Source organism: Diadema antillarum, unplaced genomic scaffold (assembly GCF_040938485.1).
Source record: "Diadema antillarum isolate AM-2024a unplaced genomic scaffold, OU_Dant_1.0 seq00000915_RagTag, whole genome shotgun sequence".
Classification (NCBI taxonomy): Eukaryota; Metazoa; Echinodermata; class Echinoidea; order Diadematoida; family Diadematidae; genus Diadema; species Diadema antillarum.
Window position 1 is genome coordinate 778,322 of NW_027271769.1, and position 26,010 is coordinate 804,331.

At 37.3% G+C, this 26,010-nt stretch overlaps 1 protein-coding gene across 1 annotated transcript; it reads left to right on the forward strand.

The window, feature by feature from the left end:
• Positions 1-3,087: 3,087 nt before the first annotated feature.
• On the forward strand, positions 3,088-25,920 carry LOC139741292 (adhesion G-protein coupled receptor G6-like). The gene is made up of 13 exons (XM_071651882.1): positions 3,088-3,123; positions 3,564-3,673; positions 4,419-4,635; positions 5,379-5,498; positions 6,029-6,150; positions 7,111-7,257; positions 9,136-9,321; positions 10,221-10,595; positions 11,096-11,248; positions 11,876-12,000; positions 22,393-22,676; positions 23,547-23,613; positions 25,338-25,920. The coding sequence occupies exons 6-13, from the start codon at positions 7,138-7,140 to the stop codon at positions 25,918-25,920; spliced, it is 1,893 nt and encodes a 630-aa protein (XP_071507983.1). The 5' UTR covers positions 3,088-3,123; positions 3,564-3,673; positions 4,419-4,635; positions 5,379-5,498; positions 6,029-6,150; positions 7,111-7,137.
• The last annotated feature ends 90 nt before the right edge of the window (positions 25,921-26,010 follow it).

Genomic DNA, 26,010 nt, shown 5'->3' on the forward strand with positions numbered 1-26,010 from the left:
GTGTTCATGATTGTTTACAGTTTTGTTGAAAAAGAAAAAAATGGGCAAAAATTCTTTGCAAGACTTTGAACGAAATCTGAACTGTTAACAGTTAAGACTTTGCTCAAAGTTAGTTTGTCTTACTCATGCATTCATATATCATAGGAAAGTCAATGATACAAATGGTGACTCAAAGATGATAAAAAAGACATCTATTTCTTTTTGCTTTACGGGCATTTTTTAATATATTTCGTGTACCTTCCCGACGACCATTTGCCCCAGTTTCGTGTTGTATCACCCCTAATTGTAATATCAATGCTAAATGTAATATCGACCCTAAATGTACAGTCCTTAACCCTAAATGTAATACATTTTAACGCTAAATGTAATAATCGAGTCAACCCTAAATGTAATACATTTTAACCCTAAATGTAATAACCGGAGACAACCCTAAATGTAATTAAAACCCTAAATGTAATACATGTCAACCCTAAATGTAATAACCGGAGACAACCCTAAATGTAATTAAAACCCTAAATGTAATACATGTCAACCCTAAATGTAATATCGACCCTAAATGTAATACTTTTTAACCCTAAATGTAATATCGACACTAAATGTAATATACCTTAACCCTAAATGTAATATCGACCCTAAATGTAATACACCTTAACCCTAAATGTAATAACAACCCTAAATGTAATACATTTCAACCCTAAATGTAGGGTTAAGGTGTATTACATTTAGGGTCGATATTACATTTAGCGTTGATATTTCATTTAGGGGTGATACACGAGTCACTAAATATAGTAGTGATTGCCAGGAGTAATGAACAATGTCATGAGGCTTGTATTTCGGACAGTGATTTGCTGCCATGTCAATGTGTGACAGATATTTCGTCATTGAAACACTATTATAGATGATGGTTCATAAAAGTTTTGCGAAATCTTTCTAAATCTTTCTAATTTCTAATTTTCTCAATCTAATCGCTCTATCATCAGTAGGCATATGTTTTTTTTTTCTCTTGCAATATTATTCATATTCAGGATTTCCTTGCAAAAAATTTGTGCCCATTTTTTTTCTTTTTTCAACAAAACTGTAAACAATTATGAACACTGAATGAAGATTGGAATACAAAATGTTTGTGTGATTGAATGATAAAGGTAATAGACTGAAAAAAAAAACACAATATCACATGGACCTAATTAACTTTGCAGCAAACAAAGGAATTAATAAGACTGTGTGATTTTTTACCTGGGTAAACAACAACAACAAATCTAAGCAACTATTGCTGCTCTCAGTGCTATAGAAAGTTTCGTCATATCCCCTACCCCTGACCTTTTGCTCAATATTCTGGGTTGGTTACACTCTCTATAATGAGGTTTTTAAATTTAGGGTCGTAATAACATTAAGCGTCAAAATGTATTACATTTGATAGGGTTGACATGAATTACAATAAGGATTGTTATCACATTTAGCGTTAAAATGTATTACATTTAGGGTCGATATTACATTTAGCGTAAAGATGTATTACATTTAGGGTCGATATTACATTTAGGGTTGAAATGTATTACATTTAGGGTTAAAAAGTATTACATTTAGGGTCGATATTACATTTAGGGTTAACATGTATTACATTTAGGATTGACTCGATTATTACATTTAGCGTTAAAATGTATTACATTTAGGGTTGTTATTACATTTAGGGTCGATATTACATTTATCGTTGATATTACATTCAGGGGTGATACAACAACCACTCAAATTATCACCTCTATACTGTTCACCTATTGCGCAGTTTTGCTATAACGAAAGAAAATCGACGCTCCTGAGGACTTCGTTAGGACATATAATATATATATATATATATATATATATATATATCATGAATTGTGTGAAAACAGATATAATATGTGTAACTGAAAGGACTATGGATCATACATAGTTCTTCCTGAAGCTCTTTGAAACAGTGACATGATGCAATAAAGGTAAATATGTAAAAATATGACACTTTATCTTCCTGATATGCAGCTGTTATATAATTTGGGTTTATACCTAAACACCAGTCAGTGAGTTAATGTTCGTGTACATGTATGGTGAACTAGGTTTATTGGTTTCTTGATGGACAAATCATTCCATTGGTTTGAACTTAATATATGACTTGAACTATATGACTTTGATATAAAAATATTCGGTTGGGTCTATTAGAATGTCCCCTTCCCAACATGTCACTATGTTTACAATGTCTCTTATTTTCTACCAGCCGTGAACCCTTGCCTATCAGAGCCCTGTCAGAATGGTGGTAACTGCAACCCGTCCACCGATGATACCAGCTACTCCTGCACTTGTCCGGCGTCGTTTACTGACATCAACTGCAATACAGAAATCATTCCTGATGGTTTGTTTCATTCATTCTTTCTTTCTTTCTTTTTTGTAATATTTGTACTCAGATTGGACGACAAAAAAGAATGTGTTCACTCATGCCTAAAGTTTCTCTTGTATTTACCTGTCAGGTTGGTAGTCAACTAGATTACCTTTCGTATGGTATATAATGTACCCACTTTTATCAAAATCTTCTATGAAAAATATGAACTGGAAAAGCTTTTCACTTTCGTTTTGTTTTTCTGTTTATTCTCTTTTTCTGAGTGTGTACATACTATACTCTGAGACAAGTGCAAGATCACATTTACATTTCCCTTCTTTTCTCTTTTTTTAACGTGTGTATATCATATCTATACCCTGAGAAGATCGCAAGAACACAGTTTTTAAAAAAAAATGAATGTGTATATATCACAATAACTGAGAAGATGACAAGAACACAGTTACATTTTATTTCCCGTCTTCTGCTCGTATTCAGGAATGTGCCTGTTTAAAATTAATTTGTTTCAGAGCCACCCAGAGTTCTCACTAGTCCTTCATCAAAAGAAGTTGACGCATTGGGTCGGGTAGAGTTGCACTGCTCCTTTGCGAATGTGGATAGTTTCGACTGGTTCAAGGGAACCACAGTGATCAGTGGGAACACCAATATATCCCCACTCGTCATCAATCCAGCTCTTGCCGAGGATCAGGGCTACTATTTCTGTCAAGGAATTGGGACTAATCAAGAAACAGTGAGAACGAGTGAAGCATTATTGACTGTGAAAGGTGGGTCGAGTTATTAGACATTAGACAAGTATGTCCAAAGCACGTAGAGATATACGAGACTGCTCAAAACAATGGATGATTTTAGACAATTATTAATTATCCTAATTACGATTTATCAGAGATCCCACATCTTGAATAAAGATAATAGGGATAACATCATGGCTTTGTGTTAGACGCTCTTCAAGTCATGTGCGCTCCACTATTCAACCACCTTTCATTTTCTCTCTTACTCTGGGAGACAGATGCACAGATATTCCAGAAATTCATCATTGTCCTCTTAAAATTTTGGATTTGTCTAACCTCTATAAGATAGCGAAAGATGAGCGCATGAACACAAATGCTCTGGGTCATGAATGTTTGTGAGTGTCAGTTTATACCTGTGTGTATTCTTTGTCGATACCTATTAAAGCAATGTCTTTCAACTTCGTTTACAATTGCAGGAGTTGTCACCTATGTCGCTTCTACGACTTTCAATTTGAACTTTACCAGTGAACTCTTAAACCCGCTGTCACAAGAGTACCAACAAACTTCTGCGTTAATTCAAAATACTGTGAGTGTGTCATGTAAAATTTCTTTTATTCTCTTTTTCCTGGTCGTTTCACATTATCCTCCTAACATCAGGCATTGAAAATCAGAAAAAGTTTTAAAGTGCTATTAAAGAGAGAAGACTACATTTCAGCGCCACCGTTCTGTGGCGCTTTTTGCAGAGTTTGTAGAAATGTAGTACCACGGCAGGGTCCGCGGAACGTTTTTCAGTGTGTGCATGTGTGGGGGCTGCAGGACCGAGGCGGGGGTGTCTAAGTCAAGACCCCCCGCTCAGACGGGGAGAATCTAAGGCGGAATCTTGGGAAAATTAAAATCATAGGTGTTGTGATTTCTTTCCCGATTTTTTTCCTCCGATTTTTCCCCTTTTTCGGACTAGCAAAAGTACACTTCTGGCGGGGGGAGGGCAATTTGTTTATCATAAACATTTTTATGAATTCATTCTTTTGAATCCGACTTTGTCATTGTTGTGCATGTAAACTACATGTCAGTTTTGAAATTGAATTATGCCTGATCCAGAATTGTCCTTCAAATTATTTTCAAGGAATTTGCACTCAAACATGTCAAACCAAGGTCGATTATTTGAATAAATTCTTTTGCCTACTGCGTATGCGTCTGCGAAAGAATGAAATTAATAGTGTCTGTTGTTTGTGCAAAAATTAAAGCTACAATTGTGTACAACTATCTTAAGAGATACATACACATCTTCTTTTTCATACGCTCACACATTGGTATTATTCTGTTTTGGGTAGCTCGAGACGGCCATTCAGAACGGGCTTCCCCAACAAGTATCGGTGGCGATCAACGGGTTATCAGAAGGAAGCGTTGTGGCAGACTATCAGATCTATCTCTATAATGGGACAACTTCAGACGGTGATCAGCTCGCAGACATTGGCTCCATACTGACCGATTATGCCGAAAACTCCGGTGGTTTGATTAACCCCGACTCGATTGGAGTGTTAAGCACTGGTAAGAAATTAGATTAATTACTAATATATTCCTTTTATTTGTTGCAATGTTTACACTTATTTACGTTATACACACACAAACACACACACACACACACGCATGCATTTGATAAAAAACCTAAAATGGCACTTAAGCCATGTGTGTGTGTGTGTGTGTGTGTGTGCGTATCATTCGTTTCTTACAAATCAATTTGAAAGATTTTCCTCAGAATAAGGTTCTGCATTGAGAAGAGAGAATGACACCTTTATTTCCTTTCACTCCTCATAAGTTCATGATATGAAGTGTCAGGTGAAGCCTATCGAGATTCGAAGCATCATTATACTTAATAAGAATGAACACTAAAGTGCGATTATCCTAGTTATGTTTGGGCTGAATAAAAGGAAATCTAATAAATGTGCATTCCGTTTTATAACCAGCATTTTGACGTTTGAGTCCTTACAACGTTGCGGAGAAAAATAGACTATATAGGAGGCAATAAGAAAGCACATGTTTGAAACACAGCTTTCTGTACTTGCAGTGATTACATTTTACGCCATGAAGTTCATACATCTACCCCGGGTTCATTTATAGAGAGAGATTGTTAGGTTTGTACCCTAGTTTAATTCAGCTGTCAAAAATAAAACTGTTCCAGGAGTAAATTTCGATAAACTTAATAACATGTTTCAGGAACATCAAATGCTGTAGTCCTTCAGCATAATATTTTCCCCATGTTTGACCTTGTATTGCATCTCCTTATAAACCAGTCACATGCCCTCCGAAGACTTTTGTAACTCCCTACGGAAATGCATCATTTCCGTCCGGTGACCTTAGCAGTAGAATCAATGCGACAGTTGGGCCAGTCTGTCCAGACACCAAAATCAATCGTAAGTACATGTATTGTCATCTGCCATCTTCTTAAACACATAGAATTAAATAATGTGATAGTCTTATGGTATTTCACTACTCTTCAGTACTCACGAAAATGTGATAGTAATAATGATAATAATGATAATATACGGGTATATACGGGTGTTTCTAAGCGCACTGGTGAGATTTATACAAGAAAACTAAAAAACGCAATAAAATAAGGACAATGCAAGACCAAAATAACAGTAACGAAAAGTGGTGAGTTGCAAGATTGATGTGATATCCAGCCACTATAGTCTGCAGAAGCACATCTTCAATGAATAATCTCATAAATGTATACGTATAAAAAAAAAATGCAGCTAACGTGAGATTATGTCTATCACTTTATCTTTGTCCTTGATAAAAGCATTTATATGGATATATAACGCGTATAGTATTATGTCTTTATTATATACTGCTTTCGTTGTTCACGTTCAAAGCTTTGGGAGTGCATGAGATTTAATAAGACATTTTTAGCTTTGAGATTACGAATATCTATTGATCCTAGGTGGACAGCCTATCCTTGTTGCAACGTGCGTAGGAGATACGATCTCACCGTGTAATTGGGTCGAGGAGGATAACTGTGGGCGAGACCTCACTGCCGATGAGCTCCTGGAAATCCTGCAGCAGGTATAAAGAGTACCTCTGGCCTCTTTTGAAATACTCTTAAACATCAACAGTATCTTCCTTTTATATGAATTGAAGCAGGGAGGTGAGAGCTCTAACCTCCCTGATTGAAGTCTTTCTATAAGGAGATGATATCTTATTTTCTCTCTGTCTGCCGTGTAGAAATTAACTGATTTAATGCCAAATCCAGTCATGACTTTACACTCACTCAGATAAGTTCATTGTTATTCTGATTAAATTGTTCTGCACTATCTAATATCTGTTTCTGTGTTTTCATGGCAGTAAGACACGAAAAGAACACCACACATGCGAGGTCTTTTTTTATGTCTTACATAATGTCAGCATAATAACGGTAAACACACCAAAGTTACATTTTGAGAGCCTAATAGCAGTCCTTGTAAGTCAAATTTGAACTTGAGTCTTTTGCTATTTAGAATTTAACAGCAATGACATTAGCTCAATTAGATTTAATTTGCATGTTTGAATTTTGGCAACACTTTGAATGCAGATTTGTTTGGGATAAAAAAGTATAAGTATAAAAAGGTATAGTATTGGTGCAGATGAAAATTGAGCTTTTAACTGTTCTTGCGAGATACTAAGCAACCACTTATGGAATGTTACAGGGCATACTATTCTAAGAGGAATTCAAAGTTTATTTGATGAAAATCCTAATAAAACGTGGGTCTCACCTTTTATTAGAATCCCTTTGTATTGGATATATCAGCCATATGAAAACCAATTTTCATCAAATAAATGAATTCTTCTTGGAATAACATGTTCTTTCATATTTCATAAGAGGTTTCTCATCTCACCCAATATATAAATTAAAAACCTGTGGTCTCATACCAAAACTATAACATTTTATGCATTTCATTTTTAGTATCATCGTTGTACGTGATGTGGAGGCATTCTATCAATCCATATAAATCAGTAACTGTGATGTCTTATTTCTTTTGTCTGTAGGAAGAAGTGACTAATCAAAATGCTGAGATGGTCGCCACTCAAGCTGCTGAAATAACGGAAAACACGGATACTCTCACCGCAACAGGGCTTGAAACCGTTTCTGAAATTCTCCAGGATATCGCTAGTGTAGATTCCGTCGAGGTCGAGGTATTTACAGTCTTCTGCTTACATTTCTCCAAGTATTTTTTGTCTTGTTTTGTTTTGTTTTGTTTTGTTTTTGTTTAGTGTTTTGCCTGGTAAACTATAATCCCATGTGTACGTCATGCGTATTTCACAACAAAATAACCTTTTAACCGTTTTTTTCATCTTGTGCAAGAAAGACATTCTGTTATATTTCTAGGTATATGATTATCAGCAACAGGACCGGCGGAACGGGGGGGGGGGGTTGACTTTTTAGCACCTCAAAAAGTGTGGGGGCCGAGCGCCCCACCCCACACTTTTTTTCCTTGCCACAATATATAGGAATACATAGGGTGTAACCTCTCCCCCCCCCCCAAAAAAAAAAAAAAAAAAAAAATTACCCCGGAAGTGGCACCAGAAAAAAAAAATGTGAGTGAAAGCATCGACATTAAATTAGTAGAACACACCAGTGAAAGTTTGAGGAAAATCAGACAATCGATGCAGAAGTTATGAATTTTTAAAGTTTTGGTGTTGGAACCGCTGGATGAGGAGACTACTAGAGGTTATGACGTCATATGTGGACAACATTTTAAAGAAAATATAAAGGGAATTCCACACAAAAAAAAAAATACTTTTCTAGCATAATGAAAGAGCACATGACTAACCAATTTCAGGAAGCAGCGGGAATAATTATTGTTGCCCTTAACGTATGTCAGAGTCAAGTTGAAACGGAATGTGTAATTTTCATGAAAAATGAATTTTTGTGGAATTCCCTTTAAAATTTCTTTATATTGTTGTCCACTCGTGTCGCCATAACCTTTAGTAGTCTCCTCATCAAGCGGTTCCAACGCCAATACTTCAGGAATTCATAACTTTTGCATCGATCAATTTGTCGATTGTCCGATTTTCCTCACACTTTCACTGATGTGTTCTACTAGTGTGCTGCTGCTTTCACTCAATCCACATTTCTCTTTGGGTTTTGGTTTCCTTTAAGCTTTTGCAGATTGCAAGTTGTACAGAGTGATTTTTTTTTTTTTTTTTTTTTTTTTTGGGGGGGGGGGGAGGTAACCTACTGATTAAACCGGGAAGTGGGAGCGCAGGATCGAAAGGCATCTTTTTGTTTTCCTTGTCAGCTGAAGAAACCCAGAAGTGGAATCAGAAAGTTGCTCTGAAGACCTTTTTTTCCTTCTTTTTTTTTTGTTAGCTGATGAAACCCGAAAGTAGCACCAAAAATATAAACTGCCCCCCCCCCCTTTTTTTTCTAAAAACGTGGCGTCGGGTGCCGCATGTCTTGAAACGCATTATGGAACGCCTAATCGGGAGGGGGAGGGGACTAAAAGTCTATATAAAACATATTTTCAATCCACTTGACAAGCGAATTTCCAGTCCGGTAGCCCCAATCCATCCCACTTTTCCGCTTTAGCAAATATCCTTTGGTTCCCAAAAAGACCAGCATTTGACTTTTTAGAAGCTCAAACGATAAAGCTATAAGAAAAAAAAAAAACTTTTAATGTACGTTAAGGCTTAAAAGCAAAGGTTACCATTTTTACACTGATGTTCTGTGACACGTTTTGAAAAAAGAAATACGGCGTAATATATATATATATATATATATATATATATATATATATCTGTCGAGATACCAATCTATATAATTATGAAGTTATGCATACTCAGTGTGATGTTGCAAGAACTAACAGACTAAGTTGACATTTTGCATGACACGCATTTGGTCAGCAGATAAAAGATACCGACAATGCTCCTTGCATGTGTGTCCACATCCGTGCAAATTTTATCTCTGATCTAAACTTTGAAAACAAAATCGCATCTCCAATATAGAGTAATGAGAATTGATCCCATCGTCAACGTGCAAAGTATCAAGCAAGTGCTTTAATTTTTCAACAGGTGACGGTTTTGGTGGTGGATATTGTCAGCAATTTGGCAGACACATCGGACGATGAACTGCAAGTGGCGCAAGAGGCGAGTGGTGCTGTCAGCACAGTAGTGCAATCCATGGAGGAACAGTTGATTAATGTCGAACTCCCAGAAGACGAACCGCTAACAGTGACGGAGCCCAACGTAGCCGCAGTGGTAAGTCATTCATTGTGAAGACATTGGTGATTCAGTGTTGTGATAGTGAGAACCTTGTCTTAACCTTAATATCTACCTGTTCGGTGAAAAATATTACATGAAGATCCAGAAAATAGAAGTTGGGATAGACGGAGAAAAAAATGATATTAAAAGTCAGGCAATCTTTACTGACTTCTTTATCTATTTAGAGTAACCTCTACATTATTTTCACTACTCTTTCACAAGGCTTTGTCATTATTATTACCCTATATAGTTGCCAGGTATCCCAATTATACCCCTGGCTCGAGAGGAACATGGTGGGTGATGACGTCTTGTGCGTAGGTAGGCCTCCTTGACGGGATTCGAACTCGGGTTCTCCAGTGGAAAACCAAACGTCTTATACACTATACTAAAGTGCCTCTCAGAAAATACTTGCCATGTGATCTCTGAGCTCTTCACCAGTCAAAATTTCATTTCAGCACTGGTTTAGCATGCGTATGTCACATGTTTGTCCAAATCATATGAATTATATCTACAACTAATCAGATCATTATCTTTGCAAAATAGAATAAAAAAAAAAACCTTCTCTTCCATGGAGCATTATAATGAGTTACCTGTGTGTGTTTGCTGTGTTGTATACTAGTATGATACAACATATGTTGTATAAAAAATAAAAAATCTAAGAATTACAAGTCATGTGTATATTTATGAGAAGTATTGACAATATGTAGCCATATGAAAGGGAAAAAAATATTTTATGACCAAGTTACCAAACTAATGATGCAGTTTACCATTAACAAAGGATGAATCCATAATGGCTTTAGGTGTAGTAGCTTTCGTTGGGTTGATACCTCTCTCCCTCCCTCTCTCTCTCTCTCTCTCTCTCTCTAATCCACTTCTTTAATTCTCTTTCTTGTAAGGTTGATGATGTTGAGCCGGAAGAAAGTCAGGATGGTTTTTCAGTTCTTCTGACAGTGACAGGTGTTGATGATACCATTACAACCGATGATCTTCGTCTTGAGCAGGGAGATATCACAAAAAGGAACCAAAGCGATGAGCTGGAAGCAAGCATTTTTATTCCGAGTGAGGTTGTTGAGAATGCGGGTACAACCCGGGTGTTTGTTACCGGTTTCCGTGACCCGTCTCTCTTTCCGTCCTCATTCCGGAGTGGAAATAATGGTTTCTGCGACTATAACAGGACCGTTAATTCTCGCATCATAGCGGCGTCTATCGGGAATCAGGTGATAGAAAACTTGGAAGAGCCAGTCCGAGTTTCCTTCAGACCACGCATACAGGTATTAAAGCTAATGCGGTTATTATAGAGTCCCTCTCATATCTGGTTTGATGTGGCAGTGCGTTGTTCTGTTTCTATTAATGTCATTATTATCTTATCTTTGATTCAGCAAAGACAAAAGGAAGTCGTAATACATGTTAAAAAACGAAGAGAAATTAAATCAAAATAGATTTAGTTTGCATCTCTTCCACCTATTCCCTATCAAAGATGAATAAATATTTCTTTGATAAGATGGGTGAGTTGCTTCAAATTGAAGACAAATTAACGTCTAGTACTCAACAGAGTCATGCATGAGAGAAATGGTAACATGCAAACGACTGGTGGAACGCTGCACTAGATCTTCAATTGCAGATACTTCTTCGTCACACCCCTTCAAACTTGTCCTGTGGTTTAGTAGTGAGGCTGCTGCAGTTGTGACTAAAGGAATAAGTTTCTCTTGGTGTATTTCTTCGGTTTGCAAACCTTAGATGATTTCTTGATGCGAATTTTAAAATCACGCAGAATGCTTCGAATCCGATCTGTGTGTTTTGGGACTTTGACGCTAACAACGGCACGGGTAACTGGTCTACCAGAGGTTGTCGACTGAGCAATTCCAGCAGCGTTGAACGACCGGATTGTGAATGTGACCATCTCACAAATTTTGGTATTCTCATGGTGAGTCAAATGTTGTTGATGATGATTACACTGATGACAACCATGATAACGATAATAAACCCACAGAGAGACAATGACGTTTTCGTGTTGGACCTATACATCACTATCCAGACAGATCATTCCATTCAGCACAGATAACGTCAAATGAATGTGTACGAGGAATAAGTAAAATCAACTGCCAACACACAATTATTTTCATATAATTGACGCAACTTTTTTGATGGAGGGAGATCAAACACGATTGGTACAACAAAAACGTTTTAATCACTTTGTGTACCTTTACCTCTATGAGAACACAATGGCTCCATCGCATTTAGTATGAAATAGAATAACACCGAAAATGCTGTGCATAATTGAAAAGTTGACTAGAATACTACTCTTGTATAGTTGAATGGAAAATCGTGGAATTGTACGACAAAGATGCAATGGCTTTGGTCATAGCAGGATGATAAAGTTGATGTTTAATGAGTGTGATGTTGATAGTCATTATGATATCATGAATAAACAAACATAACTGACTATTGCAAAACAAAATTACTCCTGCTTTACGTGTCACATCAAACGAAATCTCAGGATGAAATCTTCACTCAATTCTATTTTACTTTGTAATTTTCCTTCATATACCAGGATATATGCGGAGGTCGTGCGATCTCGGACCAAGCTGACTTCATCTTAAAAGTCATCAGTTACGTGGGATGTTGCATGTCGATCTGGGGGCTGCTAGTCACCATTCTAACGTATCTTTTGAACAGGTATAACATGTGCTTTCGACAGTTCTATATAACTGTCATTACAGTAGTGATTCATACAGACATACGATAAGTTTTCCCGGCCAATTTCATAAAATTAACAACCATTTTCATTTCATGTGTATTCATTTTTATTTTATTTTATTTTTTATTTTTTGCTTTTTTAAAGTTGTGGAGTGATTTTAGTCAATGATGATTGATTTCATGTTAAGTGCTTTCAAGTTCGTATTAGGCACCGAGTTTAACAATTACAAAGTTCATATTCGGATGTAAGCATTTAGTTTTGTGGTGGGCTTGTAATTCCACATAAATTATTGCGCTTTCAATTATTTAATGCATGGGTGGGATAAGTTCTTCAAAACATTTAATTTAGTTTTTGAGAGATTGATATTCACAATCGAGCATTCAGTTTCGTCATACACATAAGCAAAACTGATGTTGTGCACTTCATCATTTGGATATAACTCTTACTTTTTCATCTTAATTTCATTATCATCACGGTCGTCTTTCAATTCATATGAACGTCTTTGTCTTGCTCAATGTTTGATGTAATCATCAATATGAAAGTTCCTGTGCTGGCATTAAGACTGATTTATTTGGTTGTCTGGCGTACCCAAAACTTCAGTTGTGGCTATAAAAGCCTTTTTTGTTGCCAGTTGGTTTCTCAAATAGTGATGGTATATCCTACAAATATGTATGTGTCCTTTTTGTCTCAAAGAGGCAAACAGAGGTTTTGTGAAGAGCCTAGGTGTAGATGACGACCCACTGGACAGAGCTCTAAATTGCCTCTTGTTCCCACGTAACCTATACATATTTACGTGATTTTCGTGTGGATAGTATGATATGCGTCTCGGAGGGGTTCTGCGTGGAGCCATGAAGCTCTCCTTGGATAGAAGGGGCAAGACTGAAGTATTGTCCATTTAATAGTGCCCGTAATGTTAGCTTTTGTTCAACTCTGAAAAGTCGAGGATTAATCGAATACCCCCATTTTTCTGTGGCATTTAGAAAAAGCAAAACTTTGACAGAAATTCAACTGATTGATGGGAGCACTTATCAGTCACATTCCTTTCTTCCAGTTTTGCCGAGACGAGCGTAAAAGGATCGGTGCTTTTTTTTTTCTTGTACGGATGGTACCTCTGTTTCACCATCCAGCAACTCTCTCATGTTCGTTTTGAACTTCTTTCACCTGTTTTCCGTGGTCGCCTCCAAACAGCCGCTTCGTAATCTTGGCCTCACTTTGTAGCCTGATAAACCAGATCGAGCTGACCACTGATCGCCAGGTAGATCGGTCTTGTGCCGCTGCTTCACATTTGTCAGAGTTAATGCTGCAGCATTTCATGGAAGCTTTTAATGTGTCCTAGCGCTTCCGCTGACCTCCGTAAGAGCACTTGCCTTCCATTAGTTCAACCAGGGAGCTCCTTGGTTCACCGAAGAGCGGTTCCTTTGGCAGACGCTCGTCGGACATTCGAAGTACATGCCCGACCCGAGCTGGGAGCACTTGAACATGATACTCTCTATCCGGGCTCTTGTATCAGGAGAATATCAAACAACAGTACCACACAGGAGTACCACGCAGAAAAATCTTGATTATTTAAAGGCAGTACCAACTGGAATAAAAAACAAAAAGCACATATTCGACAATTAATAGAGAGATGAGTTATGCTGTGAACTATAGCAATTGATCCTGCATTACTTAACCTGTCCTCTACAGCATTACCTTTAAGTGAAAGTGCTGATGTAAAGCATGTGATACTTCATGTGGTACTTCTGTGGTACCCCTGTGGTACTCCTGTGGTACTCCTTTTGTACAAATTTTTACATAGCTCATGTATATTCATTAAAAAAAATCTAGATTTTAGAAAATACATGAAAGACTTCAACATTCAAAGTATTTATGATGAAACTTACTTTGAACTTTATTAAAATGTTATGTTCGTTCCCATTGTTATGAAGTTTGTTATGAAAGTGCAATTCCATATCTTGATAATAAAGTATCATCTAGTTAGTAACCATGCCTTAATGTATTACGAATAGATGGCCTATATATATATAGATATATATATATATATATATATATATATATATATATATATATAACACTAGGAATAGGATGAATTATATATGAGATCTATGTAGGACTAGAATGGCACTAGCCCTTACAAAAAAAAAAAAAAAAGTCATGTGGTACTCCTGTGGTAATTACCACAGGACAATATCACAGGACAGTAGACCAAGTGGACCAAGTGCATTACATATGGCCAAATTATTCAATTCAACTAATGCTTGCCATTTGAAAAAACTAGCCAAATTTGTCAGAATTATTATGTTTCAGTTCTCTTCAACACCAAAGAAGAAAGACAGTATTTTTGTAGAAAGTAAAGTAGATGTGAATGTTTGTACACGTAGTGGTAGAATAGTTAAACGTCCTTTACGCCTTGTTTTGTAAACATATTTATTCATATCTGTTATTTTCACATATACATGTACACTATCACTTATATTTTTGTATTCATATATTGTAAATATGTTTGTACTCTCATACCGCGAGAGGGGGTCGATAGAGTCAATAAAATCTTACAATCTTACAATCTTACGTACCACAGGAATTGTCCTGTGGTATTTTGGGACGTACCACAGGACAGTACCACAGGACAAGTTCCACAGAACAGTACCACAGGAATTGTCCTGTGGTATTTTGGGACTTTCCCACAGGACATTACCACAGGGCAATATACCACAGGAACTGTCCTGAGGTATTTTGGGACATTACCACAGGACAGTACCACAGGTTATTACCACACACCACTACCAGAGGGTAGTACCACACATTACCACAGGAAAGTACTACATAGCATTACCACAGGGTAGTACCGCACAGCATTACCTTGGTACCACAGAGAGTACCACACAAGATGGATCGGGGAAAAAAATCTGGGAGAATCAATAGCTACTATCCCGGAATATTCGTGATATGATGTATTTCAGGACAAGCATGGCCCAACTTAATAATTGCTCCTAACGTATAACCCCAAGCAACAGTTTCATAATTTATATGGCCTTTAAGCTGTGCAGGCCCTGGCAATTGTGTATTAGACTTCTTCGTCGATGCTGATATTTTGTGACAGTGTGCTGTCAAGGTAAATGAATTTATCTGCCACTTTCAACTTCCTGCCGTTGACCGTGATAACTGGTTCTGTGTAGGAAATATTAGGAGCTGGCTGATGCATTTCTTCAGTCTTCTTTGTGCTAATCGTCAGACCGAAGTCGTCACAGGCGTTGGCGAATTGGTTAATGCTTTCATGCATGTCAGACTGGGAACTAGCATTGGTTACAGCTCGTTATTCCGAAGGTTCGTTATTCCGAAGGCTCTTCAGTCCGAAGATTCGTTATTCCGAAGGTTCGTTTTTCCGAATTTCATCTTCGGAATGACGAACCTTCGGAATAACGCCACAAATGTTCGGATTAACGAACCCTTTTTCATTTTCGGATTAACGAACCTCTAGGTATAGGGAATTTGTGTGTTTCCGATTAACGAACCTTCGGAATAACGAACCTTCGGAATATCGAACCTTCGGAATAACGAACAGCACCCCTAGCGTTCAGGGCACAGTCGTCAGCAAAGAGAAAGTCACAAGCAATATCCTCCTTGACTTTCGATGTTGCCTGCAGTCTCCGTCATAAGTTGAAGAGCTTTTCATCATAGTTCTGAATCCAAAATCGACTTTTTTACAGCACTTGTCAGCACTTGTCAGCATGGTTGGGAATATCAAACTGAAGCTTGAAGGTTGGGGCGAAGTCAGGTAAAGTCTCTGATTGTTCACCGTCATCCTGCGTGCTAACTTGCATATGCCGCCATGGAACTGTCTGACCAGGGAGATGAATTTTGCAGCTATATAGGGCGGCAAAACTTGGCCATGATCTTCCAGAGTGTTTCTCGGTATACGATGTGGAAAGCTTCAGTCAGGTCTACGAAAGGTATAGTGTAGAGACCGACATATTCTTCTCCTGGCATTTCTCCTGGAGATGACGCGCTGCGAAAATCATATCCACTGTGCTGTGACCCTGTCTGAACCTGCATTGATTTTCAGATAGTAAACTTCCTCCAAATGGTCAATCAGGCGGGTCAGCAAGACTCTTGTCAGGATCTTCCCTGAAAGTAGGGAGATGCCGCGATGGTTCGCACGCATGTCGATTTCCTGTGTGCGCTTGTACAAAAGGACGATAGAAGTATCCTTCAGTTCCTGTGGGATTTCCTCTTGGTGATCCATATGGACTCAAATAGCTCAGTTAGTGCTTTCTAGTCAGGATTTGGCTACCAGAGGCGTAGATTTTTGCAGGGATGGAGGTATAATTTGATGACATGTATGTGATTTCCTGAAGTTCGATGTACTAGCCATGCTAAGAGCATCATCTCCCACATTTTGCTTGGCATAATGCGGGCTATCCCAAACAACAAAATTCGTTGAGTGTTCATAAACGAGATCTATGTGTGGTGATAGTGGTGGGATCGCGATTCACGAGGATTGAACATCTCTATATAGCTTGACTCCTCACTACTCAATCCAGATGAGGAAAAATGCCGGACGCTTTCTGACACTGTGGCTGATTATGATGAGCACATGTTATTCTCCTGAAAATGAAATTCTACATCTTCAGCCATTTTGTCCATCGTGTTTTCCACCTTTATCCATTCGTGATCGAGATGAATGTTCTTATCACCCACTGTGCTGGTCTGTGGCTTTGACTGTGGCTTCGATGGTTAGTCTTTGACTTTTCCACCGAGCTAGTGGGGTGGGTTGCCTTGGGCTCCCCACCGGAGCCGGATGAGTGCGACTTCTTCCTCGCAGGACCAAAAGAGCAGACCGTGTTGCCTTTGGCTTCCCGCTGTATCGCGCCATGTTTGTTCTTGTCCACTGCCGTGCTCGCCTTTGGCTCGCTCGGGGATTTTATTTGAGCAATCCTCCGTAATTTCGGATATTGATTCCGATATCATAAATATAGAGCAACATTTCGACAGTGACAAATGTTGCACGTTGGTGTAACATATTACACATAACGAATATATGACGTTGCACCAGAGCGGGCTCTCAAGTAATGCGTCGAAGTTTTGTTTTGTTTGTTTGATAGATACGTTATTTTCTGCAAATCAATATACATTGTACATAAACTGAATAATCGTGAACATGGGAAATATACAAAGTATATTTGAAACAGAGTCGTTTGACTTGCATAAACAATGATATAAAAGGAAATTAATGATATTACAGTATGCATGTCTATGCAGCTGGGATTACAATAACAATATTATATTTAGGAAATGATAATGCAGAGGGCCGCCATTGTAAGCATTGCTTGAAAAGATGGCCGGCCCGAGGAAAAGGTAGGTAGGTAAATTGGTAAACAATACAAATTCTGCTGCGAGGATAGCAGGGGAAAATAAACTCTGATGTGTGAAGGTGGTGAATGTGCGTGCGAGTGCTTGAGAGTGCACAGGGGCAGATAGGCTGGGATTTGGAATGATAAAATTGGTTTGCTGGAAGAGGGAATGACTTACGATGTTGCTACTATCGGGAGACCAACATAAGTCATATAAATTATTCGGGCTTAATTCGTATTTGAAGTATACTGTGGTAAAATATGCTTCTTTAAGTTTGCTTTGAATGAAAACAAGGAGGCACACTGTTTCAACTCTTCAGGAAGAGTGTTCCATGTATCCGGACCGTGATGTCTAATCGACTTTTGAGCAAGTAAAAGCTTTGGATTACTTAAATGAAAATCATGGGAACGACGGGTAGGGTATGAGTGAATATGATCATTAGTAACTAGGGCATTATGGAAAAATGGTAATAAATTTCGAATGTGTTTGTACATAAATATAGCAGTTAAATATGAATGTATATCATGGGCCTTTAGGGTTTTTAGGCGATAAAATATGGGATCAGTGTGAGCCAAAAAATTTGAATGTGTGCATATACGAAGAGCCTTTTTCTGAAGAAGAAAAATTGTGTTCAATTTGGTTTTGCTACAGTTGCCCCATACAATATTACAGTACATTACATATGGTAGAAATAAGGTGTTGTATAACATCATTAAAGTTTGATCATTAATTAAGTATTTTATTCTCCTTAACACACCAGTTGCCTTAGATATTGCTGTTATAATATTCTGGACATGAGTATTCCAAGTTAGATTGTTATCTAGGGTCACTCCTAGGAACTTGGTTGAATGTTTCTCAGCAATGTTTATATCATCAATAGAAATACTTTGAGGAAGGGTGGGTTGAGATTGAAGCGTATGAAAATGTATAAAACATGTTTTATCAATATTCAATGAAAGCTTATTACTTCTAAACCATTTCGAAATATTACTCAATTCCATGTTAAATGTATCCACCAATGTTACAATATCCTTGTGGGAATAAAAAACATTGGTGTCGTCTGCAAATAAAATGAAGTTTAAACGAGGAGAGGAATTAATGATATCATTAATATAAATCAAAAAAAGTAGGGGCCCGAGGATAGATCCCTGAGGGACACCACATGACACGTTCAAATGGAACGAATGACTGGATTTAAATGCAACATATTGTTTTCGATGACTTAGATAACTTCTAAACCATGACAAAGTAATCCCTCTCACGCCATAATTATGTAATTTTTCAAATAAAATGTCATGATCAATAGTGTCGAATGCTTTACTAAGATCCATAAAAACTCCAATTATGTGCTCCTTTTTAATAAGCGCATCAATAATATTATCAACAGATTTAATTATAGCATAATCGGTAGAAAATCCTTTCCTAAAGCCAAACTGATTCACATTTAATATTTCATTTTCAATCATAAACGAGGAGAGACGCTTATAAACTAATTTTTCTAAAATTTTCGATATTGCAGGTAACAATGAGATGGGTCTATAATTTTTCACCAGTGATGGATCTTCTCTTTTATAAATGGGGATAACTTTGGCGATTTTAAAAGAGTCTGGAAACTCACCGTTAAGTAAGGATAAATTAAATATATGGGTGAGAGGGGCTGCTAAGGGGTAGATTATTTTTTTCAAAAAATTCACCCTTAATTTGTCAGGCCCACAGGAATTACTACATTTCAGAGATCGAACAATATCAATAATTTCTGATTCATTTATTGGAGTAAAAAACAATGAGTTTTGATTACTTTCAGGTAAGTAATCTTTATAATTTTTGATATCATTTATGGGAATAGATGCAGCTAAAGAAGGACCAACATTAACAAAAAAATTGTTAAAAATATTTGCAATTTGATCAGAATTAGTAATAACTTTATCATTATGGGTAATGCTATCAGGACATTCCGTAGGTTTCTTTTTGAGTATTTCATTAACAATCCGCCAAAGAGCATTTTTATCATCCTTATTAGATTCGAGTTTATTTGAAATATATGATTTACGTGAAACTCGAATCAAAGAAGTTAATCTATTTCTATATGTTTTATACCTTTTCACGTTTTCAGGAGTAGGTTTCCTCAGAGATATTTTATAAAGACGGTTTCGAGTAAGAATGGAATGTATAAGACCTTGAGTAATCCACGGTTGCCGGGCTCTTTTCCTTCCATTTACTTTGGGAGTTAAAGGAATATGTTTATCATAATAATCTAATAGTTTTTGTAAAAAAAAATCGTAGGAAGAATTAACATCTTGGAGTTCAAAGACTTCATTCCATTGTTCTTCGAATAAATCTTGATTCAATGACTCAATATTTTGTGGCGTTTCATTTCGATACATTTTCAAATATTGTTTGGGTTGGCGACGTATTGGAGTTATTACAGATTTATCATTAATCATAAAAATCGGTAAATGATCAGATATATCTGAATGAAGGATACCGTTCATACAGGTTTCAGTTATAACATTAGACAGTATATTATCTATTAATGTTTTACTGTTGGTGGTGTTATTTATTCTGGTAGGTTTATTGATGTGGGGATGCAGTGAGTTGGAAAGTAATATGTCATGGAAATGGGTAGGTTGTAATAAATCTATATTGTAATCTCCCATCAAAAAAATGGATTTTCTTTCTCCAAAAATTTCGTTAGCACATTGGTCGAAGTTGTCAATAAAAGATTGAACGTCATTTTGTGGAGGACGGTAAATAGTACCAACTATAATATTTTTCTCATTATCATTTAAGATTTCAATAAATAAACTTTCTGCTCCCTGAATACCCAAATCAGTTCGAATTTTAAATCTAATATGATTATTAACGTACATGGCAACCCCACCTCCTATGCCATGTTTTCTGTCATTACGAATAAAATTATAATTTTCAATGCCAAATAGGTCCGGGGAATTGGTGTGCAACCATGTTTCGGTGACTCCTATAACGGAGAATGGAAAATCATTGAGGGAACTTAAAAATAATTCAAACGGATCGAAATTTTTAGTTAAGCTTCTTGAATTAAGGTGAATTAAACTGAAATTAGCACAAATCTGATTTGCCTTATTGAAAAAAAACTGACTGTTGAATTCATTGATAGTGAAATACTGGCTTGTGTGGTTGACTAGCTGTTGGTCATCTATTCCAAAATCAAAATCCATTTACAATGAGTGACATTACGCAGTAATGGCCTATCATGAAGTATGGTGCAACGGGAAGTGCAGTGCACACCGTATACACGGGATGTATACGATGAGGTGCATCGGTGCGTGACGTGCTGTAACTGACCATTAGGAGGAGTGACTGAAACAAAATTACTGACATGATCTGCAGGACTGCAGAGCATAGACACACAAAAACACAAGAAAGAAAAAAAAAGTATTGAAGAGTAATAATCGACCGTAACTATCTGCCTTACGCAAAGCAACATAGAATCAAAACGGCAATAAACCAGCTCTGAATTTATCGGTTCTAACATTAACTTTAGAAAATAAACGTAAACTTTATAACTGAACTGAGAACAATATCACGATTTCGGTAATGAGAGTGACATGAACAGCAAAGTTTCTCGTAAATTTTACCACTGAATACCGGCAAAACCCGCGGTTGGTAAAGAGAGAGGGAGAGAGAGAGAGAGAGAGAGAGGAAGAGAGAGAATCTTTAGAGATTTTAAGAATAAAGTTTGAAACTTAAATCAAAATTGCAATGAGAAATCAATGTAAGTACACTATGGTCTAGCATCGACGTCAAGTCAATGAACCCATGGATCACCCCCCCCCCCCCCCCCTCCACCCTCCGCAACAAGTCACCCAGTCAACCCGACGTACAACAACACATTGACTTGACTTGTCTGGTACTTCTCGATATTGAGCTCGAGAAATAAAATGAAGATTACAAACAATTTGATGATTTTGATTACAAAGTCGGTCTTATTCAATGATTAGATGGATAGAAACAGCCTCTGCGTGTGTATGTGTATTTCGAAATTGAATGCTCAGTTGTGAAAAATGATTGATCAAAAAGGAAAGTTGAAAATGCTTAAGATGAAGTGCTTACCCCGCGCCCATCGAACTAATTTGAATGAACAAATTCGGAAATTCATGCAAAACACGAATTTGAATGCTTACATGTACATCCGAATTTCAACTTTGCAAGTGCTGATTTTAGAATTGTTTTCTATAGAAAAAATATTTAAAAAAAGAAGGATACATGACTTCGTTTGGTCAAAGTCACTCATTGGACTCTAACTTACGAAACTGGCCGGGAAAACCTATATCACAAGTGAAGTTAAAAATTCAGTTTATCATATTATTAATTGCTTGTAATATCAACAACGCTTAAAATCAAAGTATGATAGGTTGTAAAAAGTTCCTTTCAATTCGTCAGTGCACAGGATCCACATGTTTGCGATTTGGAATTTGGGAAGTTTTGATCACTTAGGAAGGCTTGCATGCAGATATTTTATACAAAACTGAGGTATACTGTCTCATCAGATCTCTGCTTCTGCACGCTGCATGTAGGCCTACGCAGGAGATATGAATACTTCATAATTATGATACCTTACTATCTCCCTTCGCTACAGTTTTCTCACACATGATAATGGCGTGTTAAATGTGATATAAGTGTGTATGAGTGTCTGTCTGTCCCAGCATGTGTGAATTCTAATTCATTTGCATGACCTAAATGTTTTAGTGTCATATACCGGTGATACATACAGTATTAGGTAACAACGACATGGTGAGATTGTACATTGTGTGAATGATACGCTGTCACATAAAAATCAGAATGAAAGATGATTGATAAATACATCTAAGTTTGACGAAGTTATTACATCTGACAGTATCGAAACCATTTTAAATCACATATCTATCCACCTGTCTATACAGCTCCTTTAACGTTGAGATGTGATTTGTCAAATACACGGCGATTGTACATGAAGAGGAGTTAACATAGTTCCTTGGGGACTGTTTTATGCCTTGCAGGAAGTTACGAGATCGCAAACCAAATCAAATCCTGATTTCGTTGTGCTGCGCACTCCTTGGTTTGTATGTGACCTTTGTGGTGATGATCACCTTTGACACGGAAATGATGATGGAAGAGGTCAAGCCTCTCCCATGCTCCATTCTGGCGGGCTTTCTCCACTACTTCATGCTGACGTCCCTCTTCTGGATGGGGGTCGAAGGTTACAACATGCACGTCATGTTTGTGCGCGTGCTCAACACTTACCTGCCTTACTTCCTACGGAAAGCGTCGCTGGTTGCATGGGGTGAGGCTAACATTAATAAACGTCTGCATTCCTTCAACATAATTTTTCATGTCTACCTATAGCAAGGGCTCGACACTAACGGTGGCCCGGTGGCCCGGGGCCACCAAAAATGAAAGTCGGGCCACCAAAATTTTTTGAAAAGTATGTCAATAAATTCGTAACTTTTTGCGCCGGAAATTAGCAGTTAAATTTGTTCAAAGGATGGATGAAAGGACTGAATGAATGCCTGAGAGTGAGTGTTGCAAGTTTGTTGAATTTTATTTATGAGTAGATATGTCCAACTTCTAATTCTTAATATCATAAATCTTAAATATTTGACTCATTAAAAAAAGGGGCTTATAATGTTTTTTTACTGGGTTTTTTCGGGACACCAAATTTTTCTCTCGGGCCACCAAAAATTTGAAATTTAGGATTTTGGTGGCCCCATCGGGCCCCCAAACAAAAAAGTTAGTGTCGAGCCATGCAGTATAGCATAGGCACACTAATGAAATTACATAATACAATTGTGAATGTTGCTTCAGCCCATGTAGTTTATGATGAATTAAGTTTATGCCCTGCCCAGATTGCATTGTTGTGATAATTACATAGAGGGATTATAACGAATCTTTTTACTATTCTGATTATGCCTTTTTCAAGCATGTAGCTGAGTTTTGTTTCCGTACCATTTTCTAAGTATACATAAGTACATAAATAAAATGAAATATGAAATAAGATAAAAGTGCAAAAAATGAATAATAAAGGTGTAATTTCTTTCCGTAGACGATGCTGGACAAATTAAAAGAAAATATTCTAATTTGCAGTTAACATAGATAACAAAAACATTGATCTAAAAGTAACTGAGACAAAGTACGTTTTGATTATTCAATCCAGGGTGTCCTCTTCTTATCGTTGCCATAACTGCTGGAGTGACGCGTCAAACGTATGCTGAGACAGATTAGTAAGTTTATTCATGCCTACAAAATAGTATTTGGCACTTTCTGATTTTATCGGTGTAGACTTTGTGACCACCTTGGTTGCCTATACTTCGGAAACAAATCAGCTATAAATGGTCTGGTTAGCTTTAGCTATGGTACCTTATTAGTTTGAACAGTGGTCTTTCCAGGATATCCTGCCATTATAATTTCCCCCAGAAATATGCCACTAAGAACACGTAATGCACCCATATATCGGTGAAGAACCGTTGTCAAGGGGCACATCGTGGGTGAGCTGAACATCGGTATATAGTACGTCTTCAGAACGAAAGCATCGGACGAAAATCGAACCTGTGAGGATATCCGAAGCCTAAGCCACTTTATCACCGAGCCTCTTCTATATGCCTAGGAAAAATGAATACCACTCGACCAAGCAAAACCTTCGTTCCATTTTATTTTGCCTATCCATATTGTAAATCAGGGAATGAAAATAATTGACATTGGCAGTAAAAGTTACCTTTTTCCACATTGATCAACGAATGCATAAAAAGGTGTATAGCTATATGGGTTACTTCGACCGATTGACAAAATCAGTTGCTGTGAAACAAATTAATGTCATTATCAGTCAGTAGTTTGAATCAGGCTTATGTTGTCGATATGACTGAAACACCACCAAGATACATCAGTTATGGGAAACATTCAAGCTCACACTAGCCAAGAGGTGCTATGCAAACCAAAAAACAAAAACAAAACAAATCAAAATACCAACACAAAAACAACAGCATCCATTTGAAAGGTTCAATTCAATTTATTTTGTTATCATTCATATTCCCAACAAAACATAACATACAATAATTCAGAAATTTTACCATAGGCATACATTTGGCTAAGCGAAAGATAAATGGTGGCTTAGCAAGGGTATAGTACAAATAATTAGATGGCGTATTTCCATTACGTAATGATGAATTCAATAAGTGATGATGAACCTTGAGGTTGTTGTGAGCTAGCTAATGAAAATAGATATTGCAGCGAAAATTTAAAGGGACATTCCAGACGATTTTTATAATTTCACATCATGTAGTACATAAATCGACAACTCCATGTATGGATTTGTGGAATTTATTGTGATTCTTGAGCAGAGAAACAATACTTTGAAAAACCTTAAACAAATTACACTGAACAAGGATGATGACATAGAGGTTCACTATTATTTCAGAAATGTAGCAGTGTAATGCCATTACAATACCACTTGCTTGCGAGTTCACCTGTGTATAATCTATGCATGCCTTCTTCTTTTGTTCTGCTTCCTTGAGCACCAACTCGTGCATTCTTATGGTGACCCTGCCATCTCACCATCCATGTTCATTGCGATATGTTCTAAATTTTGAAAATATTCTTATTCTTCATCCCAATTATCACAAATTCTAAAATTCTGTCCTCAGCATAACTAATTTATAGTTGTTCAAATGTAAAAATCTGAAAATCACCCGGAGGTCTCCTTTAACAAAAAACATTTCAACTCATGCTTTAAAGAATAATTTAAAAGATATATATATATAATATATATATATATATATATATATGTATAATAACGATGGAGATTCTGTATTATCATTATTATTATTTCACAGCTTAATGAATTCCCAAATCTAATGTAGGGCCGGTGTATGAAAACGTATCTGAGCCAATAAATTTCTCAAGAAGATGTTAAAATGATATTGTTTTACTTTTTCCCGTTTTGGACTTGCAGTTGCTTCTTGCAATTTTGGCCGTTGATTGGCGGCGTGCTAGCTCCTGTAGCCCTAATCATGATTTTCAACTTCGTAATCTTCGTGCGCGTGATAAGACGACTGAACAAAACGGTCAAAGGTCGAATGATCGACGAGACAGAAAAGCGACAGCGCCTCCGACGTTTCCAAAACGCCATCTGCATTCTGCTGTTGATGGGCCTCACCTGGGCCCTCGGCTACCTGAGCATCATCGAACGTGCGAGCCTGGTTGTTCTTGCGATCTTCACCGTGCTTAACTCGCTACAGGGATACTTCATCTTCATGCTATACTGCATGCGACAGCCGCAAGTGCGTAGAATTTGGCAGAGCCAATTCCAGTGCTGTTTGCCAAAGTCCATGCGGGCTTCCAGCTTCGGATTTACTTCTGACACCAGTTCAACTTTCAAGAATAGATCTGGACAACTCCTCCCGTCTGCTAGAGAGAGAAATGCTGAGCAGAGCAACATCTCGCGTTCGCAGGGATTCCTCCCCGATAGCGTGGAGAGGTCTCTCCCAGAAAGAGTACCGAGGGCGCCCTACCAAAACGAAGAAATTGATTCGTAAAAATGGAAAAAATTCCAGTACCGTATCGTTATTACAGGAAGAGAAGTGGATAAATGTGAAAGATTCGTTATTTCATTATGATATACACTT

Bases quoted from the DNA above. Each gene is read 5' to 3' on its own strand.
- LOC139741292 (XM_071651882.1), top strand. From the start codon at position 7,138: ATGGTCGCCACTCAAGCTGCTGAAATAACGGAAAACACGGATACTCTC. The intron at 10,596-11,095 runs GTATTAAAGCTA...AAAATCACGCAG, and splicing joins CCTTCAGACCACGCATACAG to AATGCTTCGAATCCGATCTG. The intron at 22,677-23,546 runs GTGAGGCTAACA...TATTCAATCCAG, and splicing joins AGCGTCGCTGGTTGCATGGG to GGTGTCCTCTTCTTATCGTT.